The 11,404-nt window shown below is 40.1% G+C and overlaps 1 protein-coding gene across 1 annotated transcript in view; it reads right to left on the bottom strand.

Moving 5' to 3' along the window:
- Nucleotides 1-272: 272 nt before the first annotated feature.
- The window catches only part of LOC108544886 (FYVE, RhoGEF and PH domain-containing protein 5-like), a 111,314-nt gene continuing 100,182 nt past the window's right edge, over nucleotides 273-11,404 (bottom strand). The window contains 1 exon segment of the mRNA XM_017896297.1: nucleotides 273-591. Coding sequence (XP_017751786.1) covers nucleotides 454-591 — 138 coding nt within the window. The 3' untranslated portion in view covers nucleotides 273-453.

Genomic DNA, 11,404 nt, shown 5'->3' on the forward strand with positions numbered 1-11,404 from the left:
TGCTGGGCCTGGACCTGCGCTGGGGCTGCTGGGGTCTGGGCTGGACTGCTGCTGGCTGCTGGGTTGCTGGGGCGGACTGCTGTGGGCTGCTGGGGCTGCTGGGGTTGCTGGGGCTGGACCTGCTGCTGGAGCTGCTGGGGTTGCTGGGGCTGGACCTGCTGCTGGGGCTGCTGGGGCTGCTGGGGTTGCTGGGGCTGGACCTGCTGCTGGGGCTGCTGGGGTTGCTGGGGCTGGACCTGCTGCTGGGGCTGCTGGGGTTGCTGGGGCTGGAGCTGCTGATGGGGCTGCTGCTGCTGAGGATGCTGCTGGAACTGCTGGAGCTGCTGCTGGAACAACCGCTCCCTAGAGCGTTTGGCCCGGCGATTCTTGAACCACACCTGCACTTGGTACTCCCCGAGGTTGAGCATCTCCGCCAACTTTTGTCGTGTGTCATAGCCTGGGTACGGCTCCTTCTTAAAGTGATTTTCTAGCACTTCCTGCTGTTTCCAGTTGTAGACTGTGCGGTCCTGCCGCCGTCTCTTTGGAAGGCCTGGGGACGGTGGAAGGCCTCCGGGATGCCCAGGGTCTTGCATCCTGGGTCCTGCTCTGTTCCTGAACATAATTAGAACAAATATTATCAATGAATGCTGAAACTACTGACTAGAAGTTTATTGGTAAACAGGATATTGACATTGTCTCAACTTTTCTTCCTACACATTTATTCATTACAAAGGGAAAAGATGCCTTACAGTACACCACAAAGTGATCAGAGCTCACATCACCAATAGAACAGATATTATGTGCTCCCTAATGTGATACACTAGTATGGGATATGACTTCACCTACATAATATTCCTGCCAGACATACATATCCTGAACCTAATCATATGAAGAGAGAAAAACCAAAATCAAGGGACATTCTACAAACAATTCCACAATTGCTTTCCTCTTAAAAAATGTCAGTATTGGCTTGGTGTGGTGGTTCATGCCTGTAATCTCAACACTTTGGGAGGCCAAGGTGTGCGAATCACTTGAGGCCAGGAGTTCAAGACTAGTCTGGGGAACATAGTGAAACTCTGTCTCATAAAAGGAAATAAAATAAAATAAATAAAATAACAGGACATAAAATAACCTGACATAACATAACATAAAATAAAATAAGCGAGGTGTGGTGCCACATACTTGTAGTACCAGCTACTTGGGAGGTAGAGGCAGAAGGACTGCTTGAGCCCAGGTGGTCGAAGCTACAGTGAGCTATGATCACACCACTGCACCACTGTACTCCAGCCTGGGCAACAGGGCAAGACTCTGTCTGTAAAACAAATTAATTAATTAAAATAAAATAAAATAAATGGCAGTATCAAGAAAACAAAACAAAGGCTGAAGAATTGTTTCAGATAAAAAGAGACTAAAGAGATGATTAAATACAATATGGGATTCTGAATTAGATCCTAGATGGAAGGAAAAAAATTACAAGGAACATTATTTGGACAACTGGCTAAATTTGTATACAAAATGTATATTATGTAATATTAATGTTAATTTCCTGAAATTGATTATTGTGATTATGTAAGAAAATAATCCTTGTTTTGTTCTTAAAAGATCTAAAACTCTTTTTTTCTTTTTCTTGAGTCAGTTTCACCCTATCACCCAGGCTGGAGTAAAGTGGTGTGATCTCAGCTCACTGCACCTCCAACTCCTGGGTTCAAGCTATTCTCGTGCCTTAGCTTCCCGAGTAGTTGGGACTACAGGCACATGCCACCATGCCTGGCCTGGCTAATTTTTGTATTTTTAGTAGAGATGAGGTTTTGCCATGTTGGCTAGGCTGGTCTCGAACTCCTGACCTCAAGTGATCCACCTGCTTCGGCCTCCCAAAGTGCTGAGATTACAGGCGTGAGCCACCACACCCAGCCAGATCTGAAGTATTTAGGGGTAAAGCATCACTATATCTGCAAATTATTCTCAAATAGCTCAACAAAAAATTAAAAGTAAATAAATAACATAAAATAATATGTAAAAGTCTAAACCAGATGTGGCAAAATGTCAATATTTGACAAATGTAAGTGAAGGACATACAAGTGTGTATTATTCTTGAAACTTTCCCATAGGTTAGAAATTTTTCAAAATAAAAAGACAAATGAGATATAGAAGAAGAAAATATCTTACAAGTAACAGTCTATACTTTCCCCAAATACCTCCAATCTTAAGAAACTTACTGCATCTTTCAAGGCAACCCAAGCCAATATTACAATACACTGGACCCAAAGACAAATGCCCTGCTACTCCATCACCTGGGCCATCAAGTGGCCCTGGTTCTGCCACAAATAAAATCATCCCTCCTCCCAAATAACAGCTCCTTAGGTACTTGAGTATGATTTCACTGTGCCTAGCTATTTCTTTGTTTTTGGGGTCAAACATTTCCTGTCTCTTTGTACATTATCCTGTGACATGGTTTCTGGTATACCTATGGTCTTGGTGAGTTCAATGCACTTCCTGTAGTCTGCCAATAAGATTTAACACTATCCACAAATGATATTATATGTGGATAAGGTGATCTCATTAGAGCAGAATCACTCAATTAAGTCTCTATTTCTATTTCCCAGGCTAGGACCACATCAACTGACAAATCATATTACTTCTAAAGTCAACTAGATCTTCGTCCTTGTACAGTTTGGATTTTGAAAGTGCCTTAGAGCATGTCTTGATGATTGCACTTATTAAATGTCAACTTGTCAGGTTAACCTTACATTCCAGTCTGTCAAGAAAACCTCAGTTCTGAGTTCTCATCGTGTTGCAATTAAAATGATGGGACATGATCAAAGACAGTACCTCATCCTCCCTCACAAATCATTAAAAGGCAGGAATCACAGCTAATATGTTCTACATGTCCCCACATTCCATAAAACAGTGTCTAATAGAAGACATTATATGTTGATCTGCTTGTTTACTGATAAGGAGGGTTCATTTTAAATGTAGAAGCAAGTTGAGACACTGATCTAAAGATGCCTGACAAGTAGACATTGTTTTGTAACTACAGAATAAGTGAGAATATTTTAGTTCTCAAGGCAATTGGAAAGTAATAAAGAGCAGGATCTTGGTTTTCTTTTAGATAAAATACTAAAATTAAAATTAAGAAATCAAAATCCTTTACATACAAAATTATATTGCCTTTCTCTGAATTTCAAAGGAAAAAAACAAAGGATATGTATGAAACTGCAACTTTAATTCGGTATCTTTACTCACAGTATAGAAATAAAAAACCTTTTCTTTTCAACATTAGGAATACTACTGAAAAATAATTATAGCAAAGCCCTAGTCATTCAAAGAAAGATTCTATTGCATGAGAGTTTCTAAATGTAAGCATCCAAACATTTTTCTTTTAAACAACGTTAGAGAAATTTGAGTTATTGCAGACTCATGTCTTCTTAAATCCAATTTAGTCTTTGACATCCATAACAATGAAGCTGATCCATCAAGAAATTACTGCTTCCTGCTATACTACAATGAAGTCCTCAAGAAAACGGAGCCAGCCAGGGCTGTCCTACCCAACACCAAATAACTCCCATAGCTGCCCCTCTTACAGTTTCTCTGTCCTGCCCTTCCATATTCCTTATCATGTTTCATCAGCCTATCAGCCATTTTCCTTCATGTCTCTAATTTTCTACTTTTAATTTTGTTGAGTATTTGGAAAACCTTTTTTTTTCTTTTTCTTTTTTTTTTTTGAGACAGGGTCTTGCTCTGTTGCCTGGGCTGGAGTACAGTAGCACGATTATGGCTCACTGCAGCCTCAAATTTCTAGGCTCAAATGATCCTCCTGCCTCAGTCTCCTGAGTAGCTGGGACTACAGACACATCACCACACCCAGCTAATTTAAAAACATTAAAAAAATTTTTTTTTTGTAGAGATGAGTGTTTTGCCATGTTGCCCAGGCTAGTCTCAAACACCTGGCCTCAAGCAATCCTCCCTTCTTGGCCTCCTAAAGTACTGGGGTTACAGGTGGGAGCCACCATGCCCAGCCTGAAAAATAATTTTTTATTTTTTTGAGACAGTCTCACTCTATTGCACAGGCTGGAGTGCAGTGGCGCGATCTCAGCTTACTGCAACCTCCACCTCCCAGGTTTAAGCAATTCTCCTGCCTCAGCCTCCTGAGTGACTGGGATTACAGACAACTGCCACCATGCCCGGCTAATTTTTGTATTTTTGGTAGAGACAGGGTTTCACCATGTTGACCAGGTTCGTCTTGAACTCCTGACCTCAAGTGATCTCCCACCTCAGCCTCCCAAAGTGCTGTGATTACAGGCGTGAGCCACTGTGCCCAGCCTGAAAAATAGATTTTTAAAACTTGCCATAATCTTGTATAAATTAAGAGCTCAAAAGTTTAAAGTAAAAAAACCGTCATATAGATAGCTATATCACTAATCAGTGACTCCTAAATGACATTATTATTAGTGCATTTGCTGGCTGTCCTTTATTTTGTTATCTCAGATGCCATTTTTAGTCATATTCTGAATGTTGGTTATAGTGAAAGTAAATGCTATTTATGTTAAGATCCATATTTATCTTAAAGCATGCTTTGATTTCTTCATTGTGAGCAATTTCTTTTGCTGTCTACTCCCATTAACAACAGTAGTATGAGCATTATATTCTAAGAGAAGCATTCCCAACTTCCGAAACACAGAGAAATTAATTTTAGCTATTATTAACTTAATTGCATTTAAGCCTTTTTGCAAATTATTAGTTACTACCATCTCCACAACAGGAAAAAATACCATGTAAGAATCTTTATATCACATCGCTTGACTTGTACCCAGAATATATAAAGCACCTTTACAACTCAACAATAAAAAGACAACCCAATCAGAAACGTGCAAAGATGGCTGGGCATGATGGCTCATGCCTGTAATCCCAGCACTTCGGGAGGCCGAGGAGAGTGGATCACTTGAGGTCGGGAGTTCAAGATCAGACTGACCAACATGGTGAAACCCTGTCTCTACTAAGAGTACAAAATTAGCTGGGAATAGTGGTATATGCCTGTAATCCCAGCTACTTGGGAGGCTGAGGCATTAGAATCATTTGAACCCAGGAGGCAGAGGTTGCAGTGAGCTGAGGTAGTGCCATTGCACTCCTGCCTGGGTGACAGAGTGAGACTCTGTTTCAAAAAATTAAATTAAATTAAAAAAGTAAAAAACGGGCAAAGACAACAATGAACAATCCCAAAAGGAAACAAAAACAATTATCTTTACAATTGCATCAAAAAGAATGAAATGCTGAGGAATAAACTTAACCACAAAGGCAAAAGACTTGTGCACAAAAGACTTTCTACACAAAACACTGCTGAAAGTAAAGACATAAATAAATGAGAAAACATCCCATGATCGTAAATGGAAAGACTTAATATTGTTAGAAGCAGAACACTACTTAAAGTGATTTACAGATTTGATACAATCCCTATCAAATTCCAATGACCTTTTTAATATATTTTTATTTTTTTCTTTTTTTAAAAAAATAGGTGGATGGATTCATTCATTCATTCATTCATTCATTCATTCATTCATTCATTCTTTGAGATGGTGTCTCTGTTGCCCAGGCTGGAGTACAGTGGCACGATCTTGCCTCACTGCAACCTCTGGCTCCTGGGTTCAAGCGATTCTCCTGCCCCAGCCTCCCAAGTAGCTGGGATTACAGGTGTGCACCACCACGCCCAGCTAATTTTTTGCATCTTTAGTAGAGAGGTGGTTTCACCATGTTGGCTGGGCTGGTCTCAAACTCCTGACCTCGTGATCCAACCACCTCAGCCTCCCAAAGTGCTGGGATTACAGGCGTGAGTCACCGAGCCTGGCCCCAATGACTTTTTTTTTTTTTTTTTTTAACAGAAACAGAAAATCTGAGCGGATCTTCATGGTAGATGGCAGGCAGGACTATATTGCAGCTCTGACTTGGACAGAGCAGTGTGCAGAGGCTCGCACTGTGAATTTTAGCTCCAGAACAACTGCAAAAACAAACCAGGAATCCCGAGAGGACCCACAGACCCTCTGGAGGAAGTGGATTGCTCCTACAGGACCCAGGAGACACCCCAAACATTATGAGTGCCTAAACTGAAGAAGTGGGAAAGGGAGATCCTCTGCTCCCTAACACACACCCCCACTGCGGAAACTGAAGGTCTAGTTTGTGGGAGAAGTTTCCCACCTTACCTGGAGCTGAGTCAATTTAGAGAACTGAATGAAATACAGGGGTAGAGGAAGCAGCAGGAAAGGCTCTGGGAGCTTGCTGGGTCCCCAAGCAGGGCATTCCTGCCTGGCACCACAGAGATCCTTCAGCGGGGCGGCCAGAGGTGTGTGGAAAATGCCACAGGGAGAAGAAAATCTCCAACTGAACTTTGTAACAAGTTAAACTGGGCAAGAAGCCTCCTGGCCAGAACTCAGGGGACAGTGTGAACCCAGCAGGCAGACTCTATAGGTGGGGAGAAAAACCAAAGCCCTTTTCTTTCCCAGCCTGAGGCAAGTGCTCAAGCCCTGCTCAGCCACTGCCTGGAAACAGACTCGTTGCTGTTAGGAGGGGGCACAGTGGGAGTGAGACTGGCCCTTCAAGATTGTGTGGGAGCTGTGTGAGGCCTGTGACTGCTGGCTTTCCCCCCAATTCCCTGACAACCTGTATGACTCAGCAGAGGCTGCCATAATTCTCCTAGGTATACAACTCCAGTGACCTGAGAACCCCACTCCCATCCCCCACAGCAGCCACAGCAAGATCCACCCAAGGAGAGTCTGAGCTCAGACACGCCTAGCCCTGTCGCCACCTGATGGGCCTTCCCTAACCACCCTGGTAGCTGAAGACAAAGGGCATATTCTCATGGGAGGTCTAGAGCCCCACCCACTGCCGGTTTTCTCCATACTACCACAGCTGATGCTCTCTGGAAAGCACCACCTCCTGGCAGGAGGCCAACTGGCACAAAAATAGAACATTAAACCACCAAAGTGAAGAACTCTCACAGAGTCCATTTCACCCCCTGCCACCTCCACCAGAACAGGTGCTGGTATCCATGGCTGAGAGACCCATAGACGGTTTACATCACAGGACTCTGTGCACACAACCCCCAGTACCAGACTGGAGCCTGGTAGACTTGCTGGATGGCTAGACCCAGAAGAGCTTGGCTCTCAGGAAGCCACATCCCTAGGAAAAGGGGGAAGAGTACTACATCAAGAGAACACCCTATAGGACAGAAGAATCTGAACAACAGCCTTCAGCCCTAGACCTTCCCTCTGACAGAGCCTACCCAAATGAGAAGGAACAAGAAAACTAACTCTGGCAATCTGACAAAACAAAGCTCTTTAACACCCCCCCCTGCAAAAAAAAATCACACCTGCTCACCAGCAATGGATCCAAACCAAGAAGAAATCCTTGATTTACATGAAAAAGAATCAGGAGGTTAATTATTAACCTAATCAGGGAGGCACCAGAGAAAAGTGAAGCCCAATGCAAGGAAATCCAAAAAAAATACGATACAAGAAGGGGGGGCGGGGGGGACAAATATTCAAGGAAATAGATAGCATAAAGAAAAAATAATCAAAAGTTCAGGAAACATTGGACCAGGAAACATTGAAACAATTATAGAAATGCAAAATGCTCTAGAAAGTCTCAGCAATAGAATTGAACAAGTAGAAGAAAGAAATTCAGAGCTCAAAGACAAGGTCTTCGAATTAACCCAATCCAACAAAGACAAATAAAAAAGAATAAGAAAATACGAACAAAGTCTCCAAGAAGTTTGGGATTATGTTCAATGACCAAACCTAAGAATAATCAGTGTTCCTGAGGAAGAAGAGAAATTTAAAAGTTGGGAAAAATATTTGGGGGAATAATGGAGGAAAACTTCCCCAGCCTTGCTAGAGACCTAGACATCCAAATACAAGAAGCACAAAGAACACCTGGGAAATTCACTGCAAAAAGATCATTGCCTAGGCACAATGCCATCAGGTTATCTAAAGTTAAGATGAAGGAAAAAATCTTAAGAACTGTGAGACAAAAGCACCAGGTAACCTATAAAGGAAAACCTATCATATTAACAGCAGATTTATCAGCAGAAACCCTTCTACAAGCTAGAAGGGACAGGGGCCCTATCTTCAGCTTCCTCAAACAAAACAATTATCAGCCAAGAATTTTATATCCTGCAAAACTAAGCATCATATACGAAGGAAAGATACAGTCTTTTTCAGACAAACAAATGCTGAGAGAATTTGCCATTACCAAACCACCACTATGAGAACTACCAAAAGGAGCTCTAAATCTTGAAACAAATCCTAGAAACATATCAAAACAGAACCTCTTTAAACCATAAATAACATAGCACCTATAAAAGGAAAATACAATTTAAAAAGCAAAAACATCAAACAAAAAAATTAAGGTACATAGGAAACAAATAGCACAATGAATGAAATGGCACCTCACATCTCAATACTAACATTGAATGTAAATGGGCTAAATGCTCCACTTAAAAGATACAGAACTGCAGAATGGATAAGAACTCACCAATCAACTATCTGCTGTCTTCAGGAGAATCACCTAACACATAAGGATTCACATAAAGTAAAGGGATGGAAAAAGGCATTTCATGCAAACTGACACCAAAAGTGAGCCAGAATAGCTATTCTTATATCAGACAAAACAACTTTAAAGCAACAGCAGTTAAAAGATACAAAGAGGAACATTATATAATAAGAGGCCTTGTCCAATGGGAAAATATCACAATCCTAAACATATATGCACCTAACACTAAAGCTCCCAAATTCATAAAATAATTACTAATAGACCTAAGAAATGAGATAGACAGCAACACAATAATAGTGGGGACTTCAGTACTCCACTGATAGCACTAGACAGGTCATCAACACAGAAAGTCAACAAAGAAACAATGGATTTAAACCATGTCTTAGAACACGTGGACTTAACAGATATATATAGAATATTTTCTTGAACAACCACCGAATATACATTCTATGCATCAGCACATGGAATTTTCTCCAACATGGAAATTTTTCTGATGCATAATGATCTTAATAGAAATGCTAGCTATTCTTTTTATTATGTGGTTCCTCATATACATGGCTTGGGAAGCTAACGCAAGTCTCTGAAAGATTTCTTCAAGGATCCCTGTCTAAATGAGAGAGGAAAAGTTACCATTGAAATAGCAGACTCTATTTAACAATGCTGGTTGTAGGTCTCTGATGAAATTTTAGTTCTCTGAATTCTCTAAAATTCATTTTACATATGTTTTATTATCATGCCACAAAACCCTAGCCTAAGTGAGTAATCAATTATTAGCTGGACCACATTCCAAAATGTTTCTTTCCAATGTTAGGCGTGTAAAATCAAGGTGGAAAATATAAGCACAATTCAAATAGATTGGGAGTCACTCTTTTTTAGTATTTTAATTAGAAAACAGGTATCCACCCTCACCCTGAGAGATGATTCCCCATAGAAATCCAGGCTTTCATGTCTACCTTGAGTAAGCAATGATATTTTTCCAAAGTAGGGGTCCTAATTGTAACAATTACACTAGAGAATTTAGTAGAGACCTATTCATGGAGTATTTCCCTATGGTATGCAGGTATTTACTTTCAATCACTTTTAATCTACAGTGTATAGATATGGGGTACATAACACGCAAAATGGGACCAGTAACATATTCCTACAATTTTATCATCTGAAAATCAAGTGTGTAAGGCTAATTTTCACAACTATTTAGAGCAGTGTGGTTTTATAGCTAACTAAGGAAGGGCAGAAATGCTAAGAAGCCATGAAAATTTATGTATTCTGAGCCTAGTTAGGTAATTGGTCTGAAACCTATGGAAAAGTTTCATTATCTAAAATATAAATTCCATAGAGTAGCATTAGCAAAGGTTAATCTTTTCTGAATTATTAATCAATTTAGTAAAAAAGTTCTCTCTATTCACACATTAAGAAAATTTGGATTTGCTCCCTTGATGTGCCCAGGAGAAAAAACAGAAAATATTAATCTAACGTCCCAGTAGTCCCTAAGCTTCATAGGTCCCACTAATTATTAAGCACACAGCACTAAATAATTTCTTGTCTTCTGTGTGCTTATAAATGGCATATACCTATTTCTGTAGTTCTATTTCATGTAAGTCATAAGATATACACAGATACCTTGATACTGGAAATGCTTTAAAAGAAAATATTAAATATATAACATTTAAAAGATGTTGCAAAATATAAAACAAAATAATTATGAAATTCCCTTCTATCGTATAATTTCTGGGAAATACAAGCTTTACTTCAATCCAGTTTATTTCAGTTTTAAAAATAAAATACATACCATTGTAAAACCAGCTAAGTATTAGTTTAATCATTTGTAAACTGAGGACGCAGAACTCAGTGTGTGTCCTGCCAATATAAATGTGTACAGTCCTGCCAATATAAATGTGTACAGAAAAGGCAGAATTCTTCAGGTGGCTTGAATTGCAATAACATTTAAGAAATCATGTTTTATGTGGATCACTGCTTTAAAACTGATGGGAAATTATATTTCTATATAAGATAATTTCCCCAGTTAGAGTTGGAAAACTTTTTCTAGAGTATTGGAAAGTGACACTTGGGATACATTCATGATCATCCACTTATGGAGTGGTGCCCATGGAATACCAAGACAACAGAAAACTAAGCTCTAATCATCCAGCTCTCTCCACATCGTGTGGATCATACACAACTGAATCTGTGAAGCACACATCCCATCTCAATATGCTTTATACTTGTATGTCTTATAAGAAAAGGTACATAGCTACTTCTGTGCTAATAGATCATTTTTATTAGAAAACATCCTGAAGCAGACCCATCTCACATGCAGAGACATACATAGGCTCAAAATAAAGGGATGGAGGAAGATCTACCAAGCAAATGGAGAACAAAAAAAAAGCAGGGGTTGCAATCCTAGTCTCTGATAAAACAGACTTTAAACCATCAAAGGTCAAAAGAGACAAAGAAGTCCATTACATAATGGTAAAGGGATCAATTCAACAGGAAGAGCTAACTATCCTAAATATATATGCACCCAATACAGGAGCACCCAGATTCATAAAGCAATCCTTAGAGACTTACAAAGAGACTTAGACTCCCACACAATAATAATGGGAGACTTTAACACCCCACTGTCAACATTAGACAGATCAACGAGACAGAAAGTTAACAAGGATATACAGGAATTAAACTCAACTCTGCACCAAGCGGACCTCACAGACATCTACAGAACTCTCCACCCCAAATCAAGAGAATACACATTCTTCTCAGCGCCACATCGCACTTATTCCAAAATTGACCACATAATTGGAAGTAAAGCACTCCTCAGCAAATGTAAAAGAACAGAAATTATAACAAACTGTCTCTCAGACCACAGTGCAATCAAACTAGAACTCAGGAC

This window comes from Rhinopithecus bieti, unplaced genomic scaffold (genome assembly GCF_001698545.2).
Source record: "Rhinopithecus bieti isolate Rb0 unplaced genomic scaffold, ASM169854v2 scaffold_26131, whole genome shotgun sequence".
Lineage (NCBI taxonomy): Eukaryota > Metazoa > Chordata > Mammalia > Primates > Cercopithecidae > Rhinopithecus > Rhinopithecus bieti.